This window comes from Echiichthys vipera (assembly GCF_963691815.1).
Source record: "Echiichthys vipera genome assembly, chromosome: 15".
NCBI lineage: Eukaryota > Metazoa > Chordata > Actinopteri > Perciformes > Trachinidae > Echiichthys > Echiichthys vipera.
Window position 1 is genome coordinate 2249828 of NC_139840.1, and position 25520 is coordinate 2275347.

Sequence of the window (25520 nt, forward strand, 5' to 3'; positions counted from 1 at the left end):
TAGGTAGATCAAAACCTTGCTCAAGGGCACTTTAAAAAAGATGGGTATTCTAACCTCTGCTGTGTTTTCTCCCCCCCCCCCCCCCCCTCAGTGGAGAGAGCGGCGCTGGCAAAACCGAAAGCACCAAACTGATCCTGAAGTTCCTGTCGGCCATGAGCCAGCACTCCCTGGAGGTGTCGTCCAGAGACGGGACGTCGCGGGTGGAGGAGGCGCTGCTGGAGAGCAGGTGATTTCATTCATGCGTAACTGTTTAATGTTGTAAGAGAGTGTCCGGAGTTTTCCGCCTGGCTCCTCACCGTGCTCCTCGTCTGCCCCACAGTCCCATCATGGAGGCCTTCGGGAACGCCAAGACCGTCTACAACAACAACTCCAGCCGCTTTGGGAAGTTCGTCCAGCTGCATTTCAGCCAGAAGGGAAACATCCAGGGAGGCAGGATCATCGACTGTATCCTTTCAATGAATTAAGAAAACACGCGCTCTTAGGGCGCACTCCCACTGTGCCTCCGTACCGTGCCCAAACAGGTTCCATGGCTAAAGTCTGGTTCGTTTGACCAGTGTGAGTGCAACCGTACCGCGTCTAGGAGAGGTACGGTTGCACTCACACTGGTGCCGTCCACGGCCCGTTTGGGAGAGGTGGGCTTTAGTAAAGCACGTTTGCACATGTACGAGCACGAGCGTGCGCACGTGTACGAGCACGAGGCCTACGGCGGTTCTGAGGTCATTTCCTGTGCGCCTGTTGGGAAGTAGAAAAAAGAAGGAGGGACCATGCACGGACATTTAAAACAATGGCGGTGAAAGGTTCACGTTGGTGTGATGTGGAGGTGGAGTGTTTACTGCAGATTTGGTCGATGAAAAGATTCAAAAACAGTCGACAAGACGCACAAAAACTCTGAGGTCTACGGAAAGATCTGGAAACAAAGCCACGCATCGCCATGACGTCATCAATGCGTGTGACGTGTTACGGCGTGATGACGTATAGGCAGCAAGAAGCATTCTCCGAGGCCCAGGTAGTGTGAGTACAAACGGGCCTGGAGGGGGGGACAAGGACCCTAAAGCACGGGGCACGGGACGGAGGCACAGTGGGAGTGCGCCCTAAAGTGGCCATTTGGCTGCGTTCTGATTCTCTTATTCTGAACCATGTGACCTCAGAGTCACGTCTCCAACTGTTGAGCTCCTTGACCGACACTTTTCTGAACACAGACCTCTTAGAAAAGGTGAGTGTGTGTGTGTGTGTGTGTGTGTGTGTGTGTGTGTGTGTGTGTGTGTGTGTGTGTGTGTGTGTGTGTGTGTGTGTGTGTGTGTGTGTGTGTGTGTGTGTGTGTGTGTGTGTGTGTGTGTGTGTGTGTGTGTGTGTGTGTGTGTGTGTGTGTGTGTGCAGCCAGAGGTCTTGTAGCTGAGTTACATTTAGCAGCCCTTTCACATTTGGCCATCACTGTAGTCTAAGCTATTTAAATGAGTTACACACACCACGTTTGTGTGTTTGTGTGTGTGTGAGTGTGTGTGTGTGTGTGTGTGTGTGCGTTAAATAGCATTTCTTCTTCTTCCCTACAGAACCGAGTGGTCCGTCAGAACCCAGGGGAGAGAAACTACCACATATTTTACGCCCTGTTAGCAGGAACCGACAACCAGCAGAGAGGCAGGTCCCACTCAACTGCACTTCACACGACTTAAAGATTTAATATATATATTAATATTAATAAATATAATATAATATAAAAGCATATTAATAAAGTTTGTGTTCATCTGCATTTTTTAGTTTATTCTCACTGTTTAAATCTGTGACATGGTTCAAAGTAATAACACTTATTATTCATTATGTGGCAATTGACTCACTGTGTGTGTGTGTGTGTGTGTGTGTGTGTGTGTGTGTGTGTGTGTGTGTGCGTGTGCGTGTGCGTGTGCGTGTGCGTGTGCGTGTGCGTGTGTGTGTGTGCAGAGGCGTTCGGGCTGCACCAGGCCGACAGCTACCATTACCTGAGACAGTCCAGCTGCCTCGCCGACAAGACGATCAACGACAGTGGCACTTTTCATGACGTTCTGGTACGAAACACACACACACACACACACACACACACACACACACACACACACACACACAGCTGACCCTGTCACCAAACGTTTACACGGACATTCATATGTGTGTGTCTGTGGTTCCCAGAATGCAATGCGAACGATGCAGTTCACAGAGGAGAACATCGGGGAGATCCTGCGCCTGCTGGCCGGGATCCTCCACGCAGGGAACATCGAGTTCATGACGGCCGGAGGAGCTCAGGTGTCCTCCAGATCAGGTCAGAGGGTTTCTCCTCCCCTCCACACCGTCCTGCACCTCCACCTCCACCTCCACCCTTTCTACTTCTGTCTTTGTTTCTCTATTTTTAGTCATTTTGCATCTTTTTGTGGTGGTTTTGCATCTATTTTTAGTCATTTTGCATCTTTTTGTGGTGGTTTTGTATCTATTTTTAGTCATTTTGCATCTTTTTGTGCTGGTTTTGCATCTATTTTTAGTCATTTTGCATCTTTTTGTGGTGGTTTTGCATCTATTTTTAGTCATTTTGCATCTTTTTGTGGTGGTTTTGCATCTATTTATAGTCATTTTTCATCTTTTTGTGGTGGTTTTGCATCTATTTTTAGTCATTTTGCATCTTTTTGTGGTGGTTTTGCATCTATTTTTAGTCATTTTGCATCTTTTTGTGCTGGTTTTGCATCTATTTTTAGTCATTTTGCATCTTTTTGTGGTGGTTTTGCATCTATTTTTACTCATTTTGCATCTTTTTGTGGTGGTTTTGCATCTATTTTTACTCATTTTGCATCTTTTTGTGATTGTTTTGCATCTATCTTTGGTAATTTTGCATCTTTTTGTCTCTTATGCGTCGTTTTGTGTCTTTTTTTCAGTCATTTCTTTTTAATCTTTTACTTAAGTTTAAAAATGAAAACGTTCGATCGTAAACTCTGTGAAGTGTCTGATCGGGATGTTTGTGCGTTCCTCACATCAGCAGCTCTCAGCCGGACTTCTGACCTCCTGGGGCTGAACCCAGATCAGATGGCTGAGGTCCTGACGCACCGGTCCATGATCCTCAGGGGCGAGGAGATCTCCACGCCGCTCACTGTGGAACAGGTGAGTGAACTCCAGTCAGCACACCTGTTAATGTGTTTACCAGTGAACGATCCTCTGGGCTCAGATGTTTTCTCAACTCCGGGCGCCCTCCCACTGTGCCTCCGTCCCGTGCCCCGTGCTTTAGGGTCCTTGTCCCCCCCTCCATAGTGTGTTGTAGTTTGTTGAGACTGATGGTGTCGCTGCTCCTCTGCAGGCGGTGGACTCCAGAGACTCCATGGCCATGGCACTTTACTCTCAGTGTTTCAACTGGATCATCCGCAAACTCAACAACCGCATCAGAGGAAGAGAAGACTTCAAGTCCATCAGCATCCTGGACATCTTTGGATTTGAGAACTTCGAGGTGTGTTCGAACGCTTTTAACACTCGCTAACTAGAGCTGCAGCTAACGGTTGTTTTCACTGTCTGTTAAACTGTAATTCTGGCACAAAGTCATAGTGTTTTTGGCCATTTACATGCATCAAATAATCCATCAAGACAGTTTTTTTTAATCTAACAACTGTTAACGGAGAAATCTGGGAGAGTGGCTAACAGTGGTTAGCTCGGGGCAGCACGGTGAAGGCATTCAAAGGTCTTTTTTAACCACTAATGCTGCTGAAAATAACAGCAAACCTCTGCAGCAGCATGAGAAGAGTCCCTACACACACAACAAAGCACCAATGGGCTCCTTCCTTTGGGATTGACTTTGGTAATCCACTGTAATGGACTTTACTATGAGAGGAGCTGGTACAGGGGCCAGTAGATTGAGATAGAGTGTTTTAACAGTGTTTTAAAGTGATTTCATAGTGTTTTAACGTGTTTTAGTAGTGTTTAAATAGTGTTTTAAGGTGTTTAAAGTGTTTAAAAGTCGGACGATTGTGATGAAAAATGTCAGAATATCTTGAAAAAAGATGGTGAAGGCATTCAAAGGTCTTTTTTAACCACTAATGCTGCTGAAAATAACAGCAAACCTCTGCAGCAGCATGAGAAGAGTCCCTACACACACAACAAAGCAGCAACAGCGTAGTTAGTGAAGCCAGAGTTTATTAAAGAGTGTTTTAAAGACTTACCTACTGGCCCCTGTACCAGCTCCTCTCATAGTAAAGTCCATTACAGTGGAAGGAGCCCATTGGTGCTTTGTTTTGTGTGTGTTTTCTAACGCCAGCCTCCGTTTGTTCCCTGCAGGTGAACCGCTTCGAGCAGTTCAACATCAACTATGCAAACGAGAAGCTTCAGGAATATTTCAACAAGCACATTTTCTCCCTGGAGCAACTTGAATACAACAAGTAGGTGGAGGTGGTTGTTTACCTGCGATGGAGCCTCGTGTTTGGTTCGTCCTGATGTTACTGATGCTGATGCTTTATCAAACGCACCCTATTAGTTTGGACTAATGAGTCTCATTGAACATGTATGCTGTTAGCTGTTAGCTTTTAGCTTTCTACAGTTAGGAACTACACGTCCTGGGGCGCGGTATGGAAGGACAGTGTGAGTGCGCCCTAAGAGTCCTGCGCTTTACTCCGACTCTGAGCGCTGTTGTTGTCTTTGTTTCCTGCAGGGAGGGCCTGGTGTGGGTCGACATCAACTGGATGGATAACGGAGAGTGTCTGGATCTGATCGAGAAGGTACGGGGTGGGAGGGGGGGGGGGATCCGCAAGTGTTGCTCAGCTTGAGAAGTCCCGCGCAGCAGGACGTAGGGTTAGGGTTAGACGTATAGATGATGATGCTGTTGGTAATAAAGAGATAAAACTTTAAAAAGAAATGTTTCTAGAAAGTCTCATTGCAGGTAAGAGGAGTCATAACTCAGGTGGGGTGATGATGTAATCAGACGTGATGATGAGGTCGATGTCTCCCCGTTTCCATAGAAACTGGGCCTCCTGGCACTGATGAACGAGGAGAGTCACTTCCCCAAAGCCACGGACGGCACCTTACTGGAGAAGCTCCACAGCCAGCACTCGGTACGTCTCCGTCTCACGTCCTTTTCATTACCGTTCATTCAACTCGAGAGCGCCTCATCAGCAGCTTCTGTCCGACGCAAGTTTGCTCCGACGCTTTACAAAAGCCCACCTCTCCCAAACGGGCCGTGGACGGCAAGCGTGCCGCTCCTAGACGCGGTACGGTTGCACTCACACTGGTCAAAGGAACCAGACTTTAGCCGTGAAACGTGCTTGGGCACAGTACGGAGGCACAGTGGGAGTGAGCCCTTAAAGACTTACCTACTGGCCCCTGTACCAGCTCCTCTCATAGTAAAGTCCTTTACAGTGGAAGGAGCCCATTGGTGCTTTGTTTTGTGTGTTTTAAAACATGAATAAATACACAGAATGATATATATATATAACTATCTTTTATTATCTAGTTTGACAGTCAATCAATGACAGTCTGGGCTAAATTACGCGGTGCGGATCGGTGCGGAGATTTCACGCTAACAGCATTTTCGGAAGTATCAGAAGAATTCCCAACATCGGTGTCAGCGTCTGTTTCTCCCTTTCACTGTTTTCAAACCAGAGGATCATCGAACCATCACCATCCTGCATCAGTGGACTCTCATATTTCACCATTAGAGTAAAAGTTCCAGCTGCAGGAGCATTTGAATGCTAATGCTAACGGTTAACCGGTTCAGTTCTGGGCTCTGGAGCAAACGGCTTTAACTTGATTTAAACACTGATGTGACTGCGACTAACAAGACTTTACTCTGAGTAAATGTGAACACCTGTAAATGGTTCATTGAATAAACTGTTTCCTTCCTTTTGCTGCAGAAAAACTCGTTCTATGTGAAACCACGCGTCGCCGTGCACAACTTTGGAGTGCGGCACTACGCAGGAGAGGTAACGTGCTAACATCTGCGCTGCATCTCTGCATTTTGACCTAGTTTGTGTAAAATGACGTAGTTCATTTTTACCTGTTTTCACACAAACAAAAGCTAAAACATTAAAGGGTTAAAGAGAAAGTGGCGCTCTGTGTTCCTGTGAAACGCTCTGACGCCCCCCCTGTGGCCCCTCCAGGTGCTGTACGACGTCAGGGGGATGCTGGAGAAGAACCGAGACACGTTCAGAGACGACATCCTCAACCTGCTGAGGGAGAGCAGGTACATCCTTTTCAATCCACAGTCTCGCTCCTGCCTTGCTCAGTGGCACGTTGGTGTGCGTCTCCACATGTTCTCAGTCAGACACAAAAAGACAACAAAAGACACAAAATGACCACAAAAAGACACGAAATAACAACAAAAACACACAAAATGACCACAAAAACACACAAAATGACCACAAAAAGACACAAAATGACAACAAAAAGACACAAAATGACAACAAAAAGACACAAAATTATAACAAAAAGACACAAAATGACCATGGCAAGACACAAAAGAACCAGAAAGAGACACAAAATGACAACAAAGAGACACAAAACTACAACAAAAAGACACAAAATGACCACAAAGAGACACAAAACAACAGCAAAAAGACACAAAACAACCACATAGAGACACAAAACAACCACAGAGAGATACAAAACAACTACAAAGAGACACAAAACAACTACAAAGAGACACAAAACAACTACAAAGAGACACAAAACAACTACAAAAAGACACAAAATAACCACAAAGAGACACAAAAAGACACAAAAAGACACAAAATAACCACAAAGAGACACAAAAAGACACAAAAAGACACAAAATAACCACAGAAAGACAGCTCTGCAGCCTCGCCTGGGAAAATCTCTCCAAAGTTTCCAGTCTGCACCTTTTTTGACAGTTACATGTGCATAAAAAAGCAAACATATATACACTATACTATACTATCTATACTATATACTATATATACTTTATACTATATAAACTATATACTATAAACTATATACTATATAAACTATATAAACGTATACAGATCTAAGAATGAAGTTCATCCGTAGTGTGACTAACAGGAGGATCGGTGCGCTGACGTTAAAATGGCCGCTGCTTTAATCTGCAGTTGTGTTCTGAAGCTCCCGTGCTCCTGTTCTACTCCCATGTGTGTTTATGATACTAATGATTCATATTCTATCTCTATTCTAACTGTGCTGTGTGTGTTTGTCAGGCTGGACTTCGTCTACGACCTGTTCGAACACGTGCTGAGCCGAAACAAACAGGACACTCTGAAGAGCAGCTCCAAGCACCGACGGCCGACAGTCAGCTCCCAGTTTAAGGTGAGGCAGTAAAAACGTGTCTTCTTCACACACTGACGTTGTTGAACACTTTCAGCGACGACTGAAATACGACCACGGCTCCGATCTGACCCAGAGGAACGTCTCAGTTTAGGCACTTAAGAGCGCCCTCCCACTGTGCCTCCGTCCCGTGCCCCGTGCTTTAGGGTCCTTGTCCCCCCCTCCAGGCCCGTTTGTACTCACACTACCTGGGCCTCGGAGAATGCTTCTTGCTGCCTATACGTCATTCCTCAAAAATGTTTTTAAAACATTTTATAAAATTGTAGCATAATAATAATAACAATAATAATATTAATAATAATGATGATGGTAGAACTATAAGTAACCGTTGATGTTTGTTCTGTTGCAGGATTCGTTGCACTCCCTCATGGCCTCGCTCAGCACTTCCAACCCTTACTTCATCCGATGCATCAAACCAAATACACACAAGGTGAGTGTGTGTGTGTGTGTGTGTGTGTGTGTGTGTGTGTGTGTGTGTGTGTGTGTGTGTGTGTGTGTGTGTGTGTGTGTGTGTGTGTGTGTGTGTGTGTGTGTGTGTGCGCGTGTGTGTGCGTGTGTGTGCGTGTGTGTGCGTGTGTGTGCGTGTGTGTGCGTGCGTGCGTGAATCATCTGTCATTTTAATAATAACACAGCCCTCCCCCACCAACCGGCCGCAGACAGGAATGAGAAGTGTCTGGCCCTTTCGGTGCCCTTTGACCCCCGGTTGCCTAGCAACAGGCTGCTGTATTGGAGAATGTGGGTATCATGTACACACACAACGACATCCATGACAGAGTGTGAGATTCAGCGTCTGTGGCGTGGTTTGTTCACTCCTGATCGGGTCTGGTTTCTGTTATTGAGCGATGTGGAGCTCCACGGAGGACTCGCTTAGTCAGCGTCACTGTTGTGTTTGAGGTTTTACTAAAGAGCAGTGAAACGAGCCCTCAGAGAAGGTTTCACGCTCAGTGGGTGTGTGTCTCCTTCACCTCAGCACCGACCGGCTCCGTGTCTTTGCTCTGCACATGGATGGATCACTGAGCGGGCGTACCCGGCACACAGTGTCAGGAGCCACCACAAGAGACTTAGACACACAACACTACAAAGAGACGCAAAACAACCACAAATACACACAAAACAACCACAAAGAGACACAAAACAACCACAAAGAGACACAAAACAACCACAAAGAGACACCAAATGACCAGAAAGAGATGCAAAATGACCACAAGGAGACACAAAATGACCACAAAGTGACACAAAACGACCACAAAGAGACACAAAATTACATCAAAAAGAGACAAAATAACAACAAAGAGACACAAAATTACATCAAAAAGAGACAAAATAACAACAAAGAGACACAAAATTACATCAAAAAGAGACAAAACAACCACAAAGAGACACAAAACAACTACAAAGACACACCAAATGACCAGAAAGAGATGCAAAATGACCACAGAGAGACACAAAATGACCACAAAGAGACACAAAACAACCACAAAGAGACACAAAATGACCACAGAGAGACACAAAACGACCACAAAGAGACAAAAAATGACCACGGAGAGACACAAAATGACCACAGAGAGACACAAAACGACCACAAAGAGACACAAAATGACCACAGAGAGACACAAAACGACCACAAAGAGACAAAAAATGACCACAGAGAGACACACAACAACCACAAAGAGACACAAAACGACCACAAAGAGACAGAAATTACAACAAAGAGACAAAAAACAACCACCAAGAGACACAAACCAACACCAAAACCTCTAAAGTGTGTCTCGTCTTATGTCTGCTCTATAGCGACGGCCTTAAACACCCGTCCTGTGTGCCGTCACGTGTCCGTCTGCGCTCTGTGATGTGAGTATTGACGAGCTCATGTCAGGACTCGTCTTCCATCAGTGACTCATCGATATCTGTCCGGCTGCTGCGTCCGCTCGTTAGCAGCATCACTGCTAACGAGGTCGGCATGGAAACCCTCGCATCGACCGCTCGTGTCAGGCTTTATTGACAGTTCCCACGTGTGGATTTCTCCCTGCTGATCCGCCGTCTGGTGGAAACTGAGGGCGCACTCACACTGTCCTTCTGCACCGCGCCACAACAGGTTTTACCGGTCAAGCCTAGAGCGTTTGACCAGTGTGAGTGCAACCGTACCACGTCTAGGAGCAGCACGCTTGCCGTCCACGGCCGTTTGGGAGAGGTGGGCTTTAGTAAAGCACGTTTGCACATGTACGAGCACGAGCGCGCGCACGTGTACGAGCACGAGGCCTACGGCGGTTCTGAGGTCATTTCCTGTGCGCCTGTTGGGACGTAGAAAAAAGAAGGAGGGACCATGCGCGGACATTTCAAACAATGGCGGTGAAAGGTTCACGTTGGTGTGATGCGGAGGTGGAGTGTTTACTGCAGATTTGGTCGATGAAAAGATTCAAAAACAGTCGACAAGACGCACAAAAACTCCGAGGTCTACGGAAAGATCTGGAAACAAAGCCACGCATCGCCATGACGTCATCAATGCGTGTGACGTGTTACGGCGTGATGACGTATAGGCAGCAAGAAGCATTCTCCGAGGCCCAGGTAGTGTGAGTACAAACGGGCCTGGAGGGGGGGACAAGGACCCTAAAGCACGGGGCACGGTGCGGAGGTACAGTGGGAGGGCGCCCTTATGATCCATGTAGATATCAGGTCTGGTGGATGATCCCTCTGGGCTGCCGTAGGAGAAAGAGAGGATCTCAAATGATCCTTCCAAAGATGTAAAGATGCAGGTTTGGAGTCGGTCAGTCGTCCTAAGCTCTTGTAGACGGATGTATGAACAGATGAGACGCACCCGTGGGGCTCTGGGGGAGCAGCTGCACAGCTGAGGTGGAACGCGGCCGTCTGGACTCCTCTTCTGATCCAATGTTAAACAAGACCGCATGATGACTTTTGAATTGGGCTTAATGTAGTGAGTGAAGGAGGTTTGGGCGGGGTGGGGGCGTAGGGTCGCCCCCCAGGGGAAATAAGAGGCAGGGCGACACGGCACGTGGCCCCCTAAAAACCCCCCGAGGGGCGCCCCTGTCATCTGCCTGTTTGACTCTGAGCAGGTGTCAGAGGGGAGGAGGAGGAGGAAGAGGAGGAGGAGGAGGAGGAGGAAGAGGAGGAGGAGGAGGAGGAGGAAGAGGGGGAGGAAGAGGAAGAGGAGGAGGAGGAGGAGGAGGAGGGGGAGGAGGAGGATGAAGAGGTTGAGGAGGAGGAGGAGGGGGAGGAGGAGGAAGAGGAGGAGGAGGAGGAGGAGGAGGATGATGATGATGAGGATGAGGATGAGGAGGGGGGGAGGATAAGGAGGATGATGAGGAGGAGGAGGAGGAAGATGATGAGGATGAGGAGGAGGAGGAAGAAGAGGAGGAGGAGGAGGAGAAGGATTAGGAGGAGGAAGAGGAGGAGGAAGAGGAGGAGGAGGAGGAAGAAGAGGATGATGATGAGGAGGAGGAGGAGGAGGAGGAGGAGGAGGAGGATGAAGAGGTTGAGGAGGAGGAGGAGGAGGAGGGGGAGGAGGATGAAGAGGTTGAGGAGGAGGAGGAGGAGGAGGAGGATGAAGAGGTTGAGGAGGAGGAGGAAGAGGAGGAGGATGATGATGATGATGAGGATGATGAGGATGATGAGGATGATGAGGATGAGGAGGAGGAGGAAGAAGAGGAGGATGAGGAGGAAGAGGAGGAGGATGATGATGGTGAGGATGAAGAGGATGATGAGGAGGAGGGGGAGGAAGATGATGAGGATGAGGAGGAGGAGGAAGAAGAGGAGGAGGAGGAGGAGGAGGAGAAGGATTAGGAGGAGGAAGAGGAGGAGGAAGAGGAGGAGGAGGAAGAAGAGGATGATGAGGAGGAGGAAGAGGAAGAGGAGGAGGAGGAGGAGGATGAAGAGGTTGAGGAGGAGGAGGGGGAGGAGGAGGATGAAGAGGTTGAGGAGGAGGAGGAGGGGGAGGAGGAGGAGGAGGAAGAGGAGGAGGATGATGATGATGATGATGATGATGATGAGGATGATGAGGATGAGGAGGGGGAAGATGATGAGGAGGAGGAGGAGGAGGAAGAAGAGGAGGAGGAGGAGGAGGAGAAGGATTAGGAGGAGGAAGAGGAGGAGGAAGAGGAGGAGGAGGAAGAAGAGGATGATGAGGAGGAGGAAGAGGAAGAGGAGGAGGAGGAGGAGGATGAAGAGGTTGAGGAGGAGGATGAAGAGGTTGAGGAGGAGGAGGAGGGGGAGGAGGAGGAGGAGGAAGAGGAGGAGGATGATGATGATGATGATGATGATGAGGATGATGAGGATGAGGAGGGGGAAGATGATGAGGAGGAGGAGGAAGAGGAGGAGGAAGAGGAGGAGGAGGAGGAAGAAGAGGAAAAGGAGGAGGAGGACGATGAGGATGAAGAGGAGGATGAGGAGGATGAAGAGGTTAAGGAGGAGGAGGAGGAAGAGGGTGAGAAGGATGAGGAGGAGGAGGATGAGAAGGATGAGGATGATGATGATGATGATGATGAAGAGGCAGATGGGAGAGCGCACCACAGTCACCAGAATAAGGTCAAAGATCAAACTGATCTGCCTCAGAAACCTTCAGTTTTAGCTCTTCTTGACTTTGATTAACACACGCACACACACACACACACACACACGCACACACACACCCGCACACACACACACACACACACACAGACGATGATGATGAGATGTAAAATAAAATCAGAAAACCAAAAAGTCGTATAGTTTTCAGGAAAAAAGCTTAAAAATTGTGACAAAAACATTGAAATATTTCAAGAAAAAAGACAAATTATTATGAGAAAAAGTTGAAAGTTTGTGACAAAAAATGGTTATATTTGGTAAAAAAGACATAAAATTTAGAGGAAAAAAGGCTAAAAAGTATGACAAAAAAACTGTAATATGTCAAGAAAAAAGCAAAAGTATTTTGAGAGAAAGTCAGAATATTATAAGAAATGAAATCGAAAGATTGTGACAAAAATGTTCCAATATTTTGACAAAAAAAGTCATAAAATTTTGAGGAAAAAAGTCGGAGGATTGTGACTAAATAACCTGTTATATTTTGACAAAAAAGCCGAGATATTATAAGAAAAAAAACGAGTAATTGTGACAAAAAATGGTAATAGTTTGACAAAAAAGTTGGAAGATTGAAACAAAAATATTGTGATATTTTGACAAAAAAGTCATAAAAGTTTGAGGAAAAAAAGTCTAAAAATTATGACAAAAAAACTGTTATATTTCAACAAAAAAGCTGAAATATTTTGAGAAGAAAGTCAGAATATTATGATGAAAATAACGAAATATTGTGACAAAAAGGTCATAAAATTTTGAGGAAAAAATGGACATAGATGGAATAATCGGCTCTTTCTGCTCCAGTCAGTGTGTAAAAGGTGAACCAGTGAATATTGTGTTACTAAGGAGACGTGTCGTCGTGACCTGGCTGTGACCCCCGGTCTGTGAGGACGAGCTCAGCCTGAACACACACAGAGAACGCAGCGGCCATCTTTGATTTAGGGAAATACCTCAGGATGAGATTCATGCATCACGCACGTTCATCCGAGCAGCGAGTGGACACACAAGCGTCACCGCCGCGTTTGAATGTAAACAGCCTTTTCTCTCTCTCTCTCTCACACACACACACACACACACACACACACACACACTGTCAGGCCCTACAAGTGGCCCTCACAAATTAGCCTCAGCAGGAGACGCGTTGCCATGGCGACCGCAGCCCTCCCCTCTCTCTCCGCACAGAAAGGGGAGTGGAGCTCTGGGTTTTGAAAGCCTTTGTTTGACTCTGTGGTGGCAGTGTGTGTGTGTGTGTGCGTGGGTGTGTGTGTGTGCATGTGTGTGTGTCTGAGCCAGTCAGTCAGTCAGTCAGTCAGTGTGTGTGTGGAGCAGAGACGGACGGCAGCTTCAGGGAAGTTTGTATGTCGTTTGCCTGCGATCGGACAAACCCTGAAGGACGCGGAGCTCGCAGCGATGGTGCACGGTGAGACCTGATGCGTGTGTTGTTGGGGTTGTTTTTTATTATTATTGGGGAGTGTTGTGTTCAAGTGCGCGCCTGTTGCATGGAAATGTAAGTGTCCAGCGGAGGGTTTTAGTGCTGAGATGCTGCAGGTTTGTGTTCAGCTGCATGACAGATGCATAAAGCCAGTTTCTGCTCCTTTCAGGCACTTTGATCTCTTGTCTTGTGCACGTTAAAGTCCAGTTTCTTCTCACACTGGAGAAAGTGTGAAGCAGAGATGTCCTGAATTGAATGTCTGAGGGTGTTCACACACTCTCCTGCTCAATATGCTTTGATTTTGCATCCAAATTACAGCTAATCAGTCCGTAAAACACAGCTTAAACAGCAGTTAAGAGCCGTCTAAATCAGTATATGGACAGCTCCGGTCTGCACTTTGCATTGGGCTTGTGTGGTACTGAGGTGGGAGAGCTGGTCAGGCTTATCAGTCTCGCTGAGCTGAACAGTTCTGACCGTAACACGAGTCATTTTTCTACCAAAACACAAATCTACAGTCTCTTTCTTAATAAATGCATCTGCTAGAATGAGTCCCATCAGTGCAGTGACTGCTGTGTGAGTGTAACGTCACCAAACAGCGCGTCCCTCCGGTGTTTCCTGCTCGTCGTCTTCTTAATTGAACTTGAAGGCTTTCAGAACCAGTGCGATCCATATTGAATTTAAAGCTCGAGATGGAGTCTGTGGGTCTCCGTCGCTGCACGGTGACTGAGACGGAGGCTGGACGTGACGGAGGCTGGACGCGTGCGAGGACGACATGATTATGAGGAGAAAGTTGTTTCTTTGATGAAGAAAATCTTCACTTTTGGTCGAAGATGATGAGGTCCAGCTGCCGTTGATACTTCAGTACGTCTGAAACAAATGAAATTAATCTGCCTCTCTTAATGGAAGTGTTCTCCGAGCCCAGATGTGCCGCACGGTGCCGAGATTTTAGGGTTTTTAATTTTAAACGCGCGCTCGGTCGCGGCTTCTTTAGTGTGAAGAAGTAGTTCTCTGAGAATCTCGTTCACATCCAAGCAAAATGAGTTTAACGTATTCTAATCAACAGGTGGGTGTTATGAAATATGATGTTTAAGGGGCGGCAGTAGCTCAGGTGCACTGCCGGGGTGCTGTTGAGCAAGGCACCAAACCCCCAACTGCTCGGGGCGCCGGTCACTGGCAGCCCCCTCGCTCTGACACCTCTCCATTAATTGCATGTGAAGAAGAAGAAGAATTCCTTTATTCGTCCCGCAATGGGGAAACACACACACACACACACACACACACAGGACCTATGTACATGCAATTAATGGAGAGATGTCAGAGCGAGGGAGCTGCCAGTGACCGGCTCCCCGAGCAGTCGGGGTGCCGATGGGTTGCTCAACAGCACCTCGGCAGTGCCCAGGAGATGAACTGGCACCTCTCCAGCCACCAGTCCACGCTCCACACAGGGACTCGAACCAGCGGCCCTCCAGTTCCCAGCCAAGTCACCTATGGACTGAATTACTGCTGCCCCTGTCTGTGGACCTGTGTGTGTGTGTGTGTGTGTGTGTGTGTGTGTGTGTGTGTGTGTGTGTGTGTGTGTGTGTGTGTGTGTGTGTGTGTGTGTGTGTGTGTGTGTGTGTGTGTGTGTGTGTGTGTGTGTGTGTGTGTGTGTGTGTGTGTGTGTGTGTGTGTGTGTGTGTGTGTGTGTGTGTGTGAACATGAATAATAATAGAGTGAAAAAATTTAATTTCCCCGTTGTGGGACTAATAAAGGAATTCTTCTTCTTCTTCTTCTTCTTCTTCTTCTTCTTCGTCTTCTTCTTCTTCTTCTTCTTCTTCTTCTTCTTCTTCTTCTTCCATGTCACCATGAACAACAGTAGATCCGACAGTAGAGGAAACAGGTGTCGGTGTCGTTGGGTTTAGACATCCAAACGACCCGGTCAGGAAAGATCTCCGCACCGTAGCTGCTCTTTGTCGAGCGTGTCACTCTGAGCTGCTGTCAGTGAATGACTTTAACTCTTTGGGTTCAGACGCGTGTGTGTGTGTGTGTGTGTGTGTGTGTGTGTGTGTGTGTGTGTGTGTAAGAAGACGTACCTGCACAGCGCCGCTCACAGCATTAGTCCTGTGTTATTCATCACAGGAGCGTGCACAGAGAAGCTGAAGGTCATTCTCTGCAGCTAATGGAGACGTAAATGTCCACAGCATCTGTCCGTCTTTCCTTTTTATAGCTTTCGCTCAGAGGTGGTTTTACTCTCTGCAGGTTACTTTGTGTTGTTGGTGTTTTCTGAGATATTCAAACCCACAAGGATGCTGCTCCAAACTGGGTCAGGCTTAACTCCAGCAGGGTCAGGGATTTAGCTTGGATTTCTGTCCCTCTATGAGCGGAAAACATTGTTTCGGGGATTCCCCCAAAACTCAGCCCGGAGCCCCCACGGAGCGGTGAGCGGGTAATCCCACATTCAGGTCAGGACGCCTGGAAGCAAACAAGTCTCCTGACAAAGAAACACAGAGTTTCTTTGGGGTCTGTGATGCTCTCAGATGTTCTGAGTCCTGGTTAAAGCAAGAATGTCGATGCTAACAGAGAGCGACGGTCTGCCGACGCTTTCAGCTTTAAAGGTAGAACAATTCTCTGATTCCAGCTTTAAGGGTGGGAGACTTTTCTGCTTTTCTCTGTTAAAGTGTAATTAAAGCGCAAAGTCATCCCATGATCTTTCTCAGGCATTCATCAAATAAGCCAAATCAAACTCAGCTTCTTCTACTCGACAGTAGAGTCCGTTCTCCTCTATGGCGGTGAACGCTGGACCCTTAAACCGACCCTAGAGACGTCCCTGGATGGGTGCTGCACCGGGATGTTGCGTGCAGTGAGAATGCACATGTAACCAACATGATCCTGTATGAGGGAACACCAAGGGTGAGTGAACAGATCGCTGTAAGGAGAATGAGACTTGCAGGGCGCGGCCAAAGACACCCAGAACTGTCGGCCAGCAAGCTGGTGCTGTGGGAACGGACACGCGGGCGCCGGTTAAGAGGACGTCCCACACTAACACACGTGGACGTACTCAAGGGGGATGCAGGAGCCCAGAGTACCAGCGAACTGGAGAGATGTGCGGAGAACCGGGGTTGAATGGAGACAACGATGGACGGCTCGTCTGAGGACGACCTAGAGAAATAAGGCATAAGATGTTTAAAGTCCAGGAAATCTGAGGGAGTCGCTAACAGCCGGACGTGGCTAACAGTGGTTAGCTCGGGGCAGCACGGTGAAGGCATTCAAAGGTCTTTTTTAACCACTAATGCTGCTGAAAATAACAGCAAACCTCTGCAGCAGCATGAGAAGAGTCCCTACACACAAAACAAAGCAGCAACGGGCTCCTTCCTTTGGGATTGACTTTGGTAATCCACTGTAATGGACTTTACTATGAGAGGAGCTGGTACAGGGGCCACTAGATGAGTGTTTTAATAGTGTTTTAACATGTTTTAGGAGTGTTTAAAGTGTTTTAAGGTGTTTAAAGTGTTGAAAAGTCGGACGATTGTGATGAAAAAAGTCAGAATATCTTGAAAAAAGATGGTGGAGGCATTCAAAGGTCTTTTCTAACCACTAATGCTGCTGAAAATAACAGCAAACCTCTGCAGCAGCATGAGAAGAGTCCCTACACACAAAACATGGCTCTTTTGATAAAGGTTGCAGACCCCTGTCCTAGATGATGTTTCAGCATTGACACAAATAATCATCCTAACTTCATCCAAGAACTCCATGTCTTAACTCTCAATGGAGGCGTCTCGTGTGCGTGGTCAACTCATCCATGGAAACATTAAGAAAATGTGAATATTTGCTGGAAATCACGTCCCGATTGAAACACGATTAGACTTAATTACCGCGCTCCGGCTCTTTGCGCCTTCCCACTGCTGCTGAATGATTGACGGCTCATCCTGAGTTCGGTTGTCTTGTGTGTCTTCCCCCGCCGGTTCCCAACCCCCTTGGGAGCGGACTACCACGCCCCCCTTTTGTTCCGCTGAATGCCTTGAGCTCCGCGTCTTTTAGCGGGGAAGTCGGGCTGTGTTTACCCCTCAGGCTATTGTTGTCGGGCCTGAGATGATCTGTCCGCCTCTGGATGCTGATTTACATCACTGTTATGTCCTGAGATGATAGATTGTTAGATTCAAGCCGTAATTTATATCAGAACGACTTAGAATTTGCCCCAAATGTACAAAAATGATCATTAATCCCGCTCTGAAACTGAGTAAAGCCTCGATTATACCTTTATTGAGGTCCTCTTGGTCTGATGTTCCACGCACGTGTATTTCCCAATCTGTTCCAGATGGTGGCGTTCGATGCCGTAGTCGTTGCTTTAAAGATGGCGGATTTAACTCTTTATCACTCAAATTGTGCCCCAAATTGCTTTTAAACTTTATGGTGTTGTCTGTTGTTGGGTGCAGCTACTGTAGGCTGGCACTGGGTGAAATGGAGTTAGCCAATCCTGCAGCTGCTTGGGAGCCTCAGTGAAGGGGGCGTTCTTTGTCCCAGCAGCTGAGTGAGCGGAGACGGGCAACAACCTGAGTCACTATAGGCCGAGCATTCACTCCATGGACTGAGAGAAAGGAGAGGAACGCCATTCAAACGCACGCTCACATGGCTACGCTGCTCCTGGATGCTTACATCACTTTCATCTGCACTTAGCTGGAACGGCTAAAGCTAACGGCTAACGCTAACGGCTAACGCTAACTGTCAGTCAAACTCCTCTAATCCTTGTTTTGATGCTGTGGTTTTCTGGAGGGGACGGGTTCAAACTGGCTCAAACAGACTCTGCTCTCCTGGAGGCTGCTGGGCCGGGTCTGACCAACCTGGCAACCCCACTGCTGGACTTATTTTTTGTTGTTGAGACTACTATCGTGAGACACTAGATGGCGCTGCTCTGCTCATTCAACCTTCACGTAACTGGGGTGTCCAAATGCTTTTTTGAGCACAGTAAGTTTCTGAGCTGCAAAGATAGAAAAGACGGTAGACAGATGTCGCAGATGACCGTGACACCATCTGGACCAGATGGGATTTTCTCAAACTTCCTGTCAAGTATTCAAACCTCGACTCTTACGTCTTTGGGCCAAAGGCTGCATTCATGTCAGTTTGAGCTGCTCCTTCTCCCACCGAGCATCTTTAGTGTATTCATCATTGGAAATAATGGATAGAAAGGACAAAATGGACCTGAAAGTGCCACAGATGAAGTGAGACGCAGCATGGACCTTGACTCCAGATTGTGTCCCAGAGACTGAAAGTTGGTGGTGGTGGTGAGAGGCAGAATAGGCAGATATGAGTGAAACGAGAGGAAACGATAGATAGCAAACAGGGGGTAAAGAAAGGCGGGAGGCAGAGGGCAGCTTCCTGACACCGCTCGGCTTTGTAAACGCTGCGGCCCGTCCGTATGCAAATGCCATTTATGCTAATGAGGCCCTCACTGCGGCCGGTGGCAGTTAAAGGGCGCCATTCAATCACCCAGTCGAGATGTGCTCGGTGAATCGGCCTCCCTTCATCTCAGCCGCTCAAATGGGCCGTCATCAACGGGCGATCAGGGGAGAAGGGCGCCGAATAAAGAGAGCATTACGAGCCCGTATGAAAGCCTCCCTCTTATTCTGAGCCCCCCCCCCTACGCCCACCGAGGTCACAGGGTGAGAGGGGTCCCCGGGAGAACGGCTCTCACATAATGCACTTCTGTACGTCATAATGGCTCCTCAATGCCAAGTGTGATTTTGTTGGAGGGTTCGGATTCGTCGCTGGCTGCTGCTGTCGTACGCACGTCCTTCTCTGGGTTCAAAGTTGTGAATGAGTGGAATGCTGCGTGCCGGACTGTGGACGTCCGAACGTGCATTTAAAGGGATGGACGTGACGTGGTGCTCAGCTGCAGACGTCATATGACAAAGTTTGACTGATTCAACCCTCAGAGGAATTCTGCAGAAAAAGAATAAAACATGTAATGCAGGAGGACTTTACGCAGCTGTTTAGCCTCTTTTGGTTCAGTTTAGTTTTATTTTGAATATTAAAATATATAAAACAAAGTGAAAAGAGCATATGTGGGTGCAGCAGAAACCTCTACTGGCTTACACCAAAAAGCATTTGAATATCAGTGTGGTGGTGAGCACTGTCACCTCACAGCGAGAGAGTTCCTGGTTCGAATCCCGGCTGGGGCCCTTCTGTGTGGAGTTTGCATGTTGTCCCCGTGTCTGCGTGGGTTTTCTCCGGGTTCTCCGGTTTCCTCCCACAGTCCAAAGACGTGCAGGTGTTCGGTTCATTGATGACTCTAAATCACCCGTAGGTGTGAATGGTTGTCTGTCTCTGTTCGTCTCTATGTGTCCTGTGATAGACTGGCGTCCTGTCCAGGGTGGACCCCGCCTCACGCCCGATGTCAGCTGGGATCGGCTTGAACATATGAACAAGATCACTCTTGTTTGTAACAAACTGCTTTTGACAGCAGAGCGTTTTGTCCAGAGACAATGAGAGAAAAGAATCTAGTAAATAAATGAGAAATAAGAACTCCACGATATTTAACGGTTCATAGTTTTGGTTTCAAAACAAGGACCAATAACACACATATGTATACGTTCATACACACATTCACACACACATACAGCCACACAGACACACACACTCACACATACACAAACACTAGCTGTCACTACAGAGACATGGCCGGACAGCGAGACCTGAGGTACAGAGGAGGCTAGAGGAAACTCCCTTTGGGGGACCAACCACACCGGGAGAGATCCCGGTCCAAGGTCGCAGAGACCACCGCCACAGAGACCACCGTCACAGAGACCACCACCACAGAGACCACCCCAACCCGGGCAGACAGGAGCCTCCGCACCAAGGTGCAGAGCCCTCCAGTCGCCCGATGTTTCTGTTATTCCCTTTTCTTCCCAGAGTGCAAACGTCATTATAGGATTGCTGATACTTCACCCCTCCGTCACAGTAAAGTAGCCGATATAACAACACTTTCATCGCTCTGAAGCTGCTCTCAAACAGGAATGAATCCAAAATCAATCCCCCCAGCTGTGAAAGACATGACACTGCCGGACGATCGGATCACACTGTGCATGAATCAATACTGTTATACAAGTGTCCTGATTGCAGCCCACTGCATCGGCTGGACTGAATCACAGAGGAGCATTAATGAACGCGTCCTGTGGTGTGGAAGTGTGATTACTGAGTGGAAGCTCCTTCTGTTGGAGTCGAGGGGGGATTTCTGTGCTTTAGCGTCTGCAGCTAAACGGACTGCTTCTCCATCCCTGTGTGTCTGTAGATGCCTGATCAGTTTGACCAGACGTTGGTTCTGAACCAGCTCAGATACTCCGGCATGTTGGAGACGGTGAAGATACGACGCACCGGCTTCCCCGTCCGGAGAGCTTTCCAAGACTTCTGCTCCAGGTTCGTCTCCACGCCGAGATCATCTCAGTCGTGCATCATTCGCACATAAACATAGATATTCCTCGTGACAGAGGAAATCTGCACTGCTCTGTTGAAACTTCAGACACGGGAATAACCTGCAAATGTTCGTTTGATTCTCCAAATAGTCTCATCACATCCTGAATTGAATTATTAAAATGTAAATAAGACGAGACCTGGAGGAAGCTAAGCCTAGAAATACTTAATTCTCTTTTATTAGTTATATAAGAACAAGATGCAAACTCCATTGTTGCACTGGACTCTAACCCTTTTGCTCTACCTTTCCCCCTTCTCTCCAGGTATAAGGTGTTGATGCGCGGCGTGACGGTGGCGGACGACCCCAGGGGGAGCTGCGTCCAGCTGCTGCACCTCTATGACAGCAGCAGCTCAGAGTGGCAGATGGGAAAGACCAAGGTGAGGGACAGGCGCTCGTTCTCATTGACACACTCATGTGAAACTGTTTTGTCGTCTTCTGTGCGCTGTTTTTGAGGTTTTTACTGCATTTGACCACATAAATGAGCGTTTATCACGAGTTCTTCAGGGGTTTAAAGTCAGGCTGGGGCCAATTTCGGTTCAGTGGAATCAGGTCTTGGAGGCTCCTGTGGATGAACGACTCTCACATGGAGCTGGACTCTGAAACGCTGTAGTTTGACCTGAACAAAGAGTAGCGTTTTATAAAAAACTACTAGAAATGTTCTTTCCATTTTACTGTTATTGTGTCACTTTGGCATTTTAAAGGGTTTAGGAACTAACAAACAAATGAACCGATGGAGGCAGGGCTAGATTTACATCTCGTGTGTTCTGCGAGCGGCTTCAGCTCCCCAAAGTAAACTCAAAGAGGACCTATTATGCTCCTCCGTCTTTTCTGATCTATAAATGTAGTTCTGATGTTTTATAGTCATGTTAAATAAAACCAAGGGGTCAAATAATGAAGTCCTGCATTAAGTCGTGAGCCCTGAACGCTGGGGTGTCCGCCTCCGTCAGCGAATTTGTCTCCGTAGAAGAATCCTGACTTCCCTGTTGGTCGTGCTGCTATGCACGGGCTCAAACTGTGAGCTGTGAGTTCGACCGCTTTTCTGCTGTTTTGTGTTTATTTTGGAAGTTAACCTGTTAAAGCGAACGTGTTGTTTTAAGATCGAAGCATGTAAACCGAAAATGTTGCCCTGAAAATTACAACTATGACAATGAAAACTAGCATTATAGGGCTTTAACAGGCCTGTCTGACGGCACGTAAGGGTGAAATTATTCTAAATGGCGTACATTCAAGCTGCGTCTCCAACCTGGGCGCGTACCGACCGCCATCTACTGTAGGTAACACCCTGACTGGGGATAAGTAAATCCGAGCTGGCCCTTTAAGGGAGAAGCTATCACTGTACCACTGTCACTCAGCACTGAGATCTGTCCCTTCTGCTCAGTCCTCTACGGTGTAATTGGCGTTTTCCTGTGCTGCCGTTCATTCTGCCGCTGGCTCACACCGGCTCATCCTTTTTCTTTCCCCTGCTCACATGAATGTGATGGGATGCAGACTTCACCGATCCACGTTGGCTGCACGCCGCCGCTCCCCTGTAGGGCTTAATTCAGCCTCATGCGTCTTACAAATCCAGCTCTATGAAACCATTCAAGAGCTCAGGTACCTGGGTTGGTGTGTGTGTGTGTGTGTGTGTGTGTGTGTGTGTGTGTGTGTGTGTGTGTGTGTGTGTGTGTGTGTGTGTGTGTGTGTGTGTGTGTGTGTGTGTGTGTGTGTGTGTGTGTGTGTGTGTGTGTGTGTGTGTGTGTGAGTGTGTGAGATCATGAATAATTGAAGTTGAAAGCACCTGAAGCGTGGAATCCAACAGTTATTGGATCCAGACTTCATCCCCTCTGTGCACGGCTCTGTGCCTCCACCACACCGGATCAGAAAGAATATACCTACTGTGTGGGCGTGTGTGTGTGTGTGTGCGTGTGTGTGTGTGTGTGTGTTTGCCGTGGGGAAATGACAGATGGGGGACACGGATCTCTAATCACAGCATGACTGTGTGATGCTGCGAGAGGTGACAGCAGTGGAGGATGTGTGTGTGTGTGTGTGTGGATGGACGGATAAATGGTCATTTTGTCAATGTGTGTGTGTTTGAGAGAGAGAGAGAGAGAGAGAGAGAGATGCATCCATTCACCAGTTTCATCGTATTCTTTTAACGCCCCTGGATACTCACTGTGTCCTTTTGACAGGAGCACACATTGGTTTGCATTTTTATGTGCAGACTCTTCTTCTTCTTCTTCTCCCAGCGCGAGTAGCAGGATGTGTGTCACACCACCTGAAAGCCCTTCAGTAGAGAGTGTCAGCCGTGAACCAAAGCCGCTCCTGCTGCCGTGACTGCCTGCAAACCGTTAAATCAATTCTATGTCCCTCAGAGGGCCCGGGCCACTTTGTCCCGCTGCCTCTCGCTCTGAGATTTACACGGAGCCGGCCTCTCGCTCCTTTCAGCTGGCACATGTCCCGACTATTGTCTAACAGTTGTTTTTACAACCTGAAACTTAATTTCCTGGAACTGATGTGGCTCTGTCCGCTTCTCTCCACGGGCCTGACCTGTCACGGTGAGCGGCGCTCCCTTAAGGCCCCCGGCAGCAGCAGCAAGAATCAAAGGCGAGGCGAGGCTTAGCGTGGCTTTTGTTGCGCTAATTAGCATATTAATGATTAAAAAGGATTAGTTCTTCAATTCATTGGGATGCAAATGTGTTCACTAGTACACTTTCTGAGGATGCATGGAAGTTGTTTAATAGCGTGTGTTTGTGTGTGCGTGTGTGTGTGTGTGTGTGTGTGTGTGTGTGTCTGTGTGTGTGTTTGTGTACGTTGTGGGGACATAAATCTGATCACACATTGTGGGGACTCACAAAGACCTGGTCCTCACAAGGTTTATATGTGTGTTAGTGTATTTACTCAACAACATGAGCTTGGACACAAGTAAACAAACACTTTGGTCCAAGTTTCCCTTTAAATTAAACATATTTCTTAATGTCTTCAACGCGTCTAACCCACCAGGGCGCACACTCACACTTACTATTCGTACCGTGCCCTAGCACGCTTCACAGCTAAAGTCTGGTTCATTTGATCAGTGGGAGTTCAACTGTACCGCGCCCAGGAATGGCACGCTTGCCGTCCATGGCCCAGTTTAGAGAGGTGGACTTTAGTAAAGCACGGATGCACATGTACGGGCACGGGCGCGAGCATTGATGGCGGTCCTGATGTCTATTTACAGGATATGCGTGTGTTCCCCGCGACAGACATTTAAAAAGCTGTCGCCGAGCGGTTCCGGTGGTCTGACGCAGAGGTGGAGTGATTACTGCAGATCTGGACGGATGAAACGTTGGAAAACAGTCGGACTAAACTAAATCTCTGAGGGGTGATGACGTATAAGCAAGAAGCAATCGAACCGGGCGGGGGAAGAGGGAGGGAGACAATGACGGTACGAATGGACAGTGCGAGTGCGCCCATAGCGTCTCGGTTGCCTTCCAGTTCAGCACCGCGGACAGCACCAACATGCCATCGTACCTTATATGATCACATGTGACAAATAGACCCGATTGATTGATTGATAACACAGGTTATGAGGTTGGGTTGACAGTGGTGCTGAGGCTAAATCAGGAGGCTACAATAGGTTAAGCTAACAGTGCAGCAACAAGCTAAGTTAAGTCAGGATAACACGCTCCGTAGGGCATATTTCCATGTAAGGACAGTGCTTTATGAATGATTAAAGTGGAAGCTGTCCATCACTTTAATATTGCCATACTTGGAACCAGCTTCTGCGTAGCTGTGATATAATCCCAATATACCACGGCCTGTCGTGAGCTTCGTTTACGTAGCAGCGCTGTTTGTTTTGCTCTGAACGCCTCCATCACCACTGATGTAGTTCTTTCCTTTCTTTAGCTCTAAACAGAGGAATTAACAGCTGCAACGGCTGCTTTCAGAGCTTAAATCCGTCTTCTGCATCCTGACCCAACATTGGAATTCAGGGGTGTTTATTGTGTATTTGTGTGTGTGTGTGTGTGTGTGTGTTTGTGTGTGTGTGTGTACACATGCTGGGGCATGTACTGCTTGTTTCCCTGTTAATTAACCCGCTCGTCGCTGACATCCAAATCACCCGGACGAGTTTACATTTCCTCCTGAAAATCTCATTAGTGCTTCTCCGCCGAGGATTCAACACTCTGTCACTCTGCCAACAACACACACGCACGGACACACACACACACACACACACACCCACACACACACACACACAGGAGCATCATTCAACAGGAGAAAGACAATCTGTACTCCTGCACCCCTGGCAGCACCGTGACATTTCCCCACCGTCTCTCGCCTGATACAACGTCCCATATCTCATTTTCCTCCCTCCCTAATCGGATTAACCCCCGGTGTCCCTCGGTGGGCCCAGTTCCTCTATCAATGGACGACAGCTCGGCTCCTGTAGCGGGCAGCTGCACTAAGTGCCTGTGAGGAGCTCTTTTCACAGAGAGATGTAGCTGAAATCACTGGCTGCAGTAATCTGCCGTCTTTAGCAGCGGGAACAAAAGGAGAGGAGGGTCTCGGGTTTGATTCATGTCGGATGCTTTGTTCACCGCGGGTGTTCTCCTGGAAAGGGAGTGTCACTTAAATTGCCATGTTATAGAAAATAAGAGGAACTGTCTCTTTTTTAATTCTGTTCATAATGTGTGTGTGTGTGTGTGTGTGTGTGTGTGTGTGTGTGTGTGTGTGTAATCCAGCGTATGTAATGGATGTACTGTGTTAAGCTTTATCGACTTAACTCATGAACATCCATGTAAACTTTCATTTAAGCTTAAACAAAATGACAACAGG

The 25520-nt window shown here is 47.7% G+C and overlaps 1 protein-coding gene across 1 annotated transcript in view; it reads left to right on the plus strand.

Annotated features, from left to right (window-relative positions):
• Positions 1-25520, plus strand: part of myo10 (myosin X) — a 141863-nt gene that overhangs the window by 87004 nt on the left and 29339 nt on the right. The window contains exons 5-21 of the mRNA XM_083928079.1: positions 92-226; positions 320-444; positions 1200-1213; positions 1551-1635; positions 1936-2039; positions 2158-2287; positions 2996-3114; positions 3308-3454; positions 4276-4376; positions 4646-4712; positions 4953-5045; positions 5844-5912; positions 6090-6172; positions 7161-7269; positions 7637-7717; positions 20547-20671; positions 20989-21103. Of these exons, the coding sequence (XP_083784205.1) occupies positions 92-226; positions 320-444; positions 1200-1213; positions 1551-1635; positions 1936-2039; positions 2158-2287; positions 2996-3114; positions 3308-3454; positions 4276-4376; positions 4646-4712; positions 4953-5045; positions 5844-5912; positions 6090-6172; positions 7161-7269; positions 7637-7717; positions 20547-20671; positions 20989-21103 (1702 nt within the window). The remainder of the gene's footprint in view (positions 1-91; positions 227-319; positions 445-1199; positions 1214-1550; positions 1636-1935; positions 2040-2157; positions 2288-2995; positions 3115-3307; positions 3455-4275; positions 4377-4645; positions 4713-4952; positions 5046-5843; positions 5913-6089; positions 6173-7160; positions 7270-7636; positions 7718-20546; positions 20672-20988; positions 21104-25520) is intronic.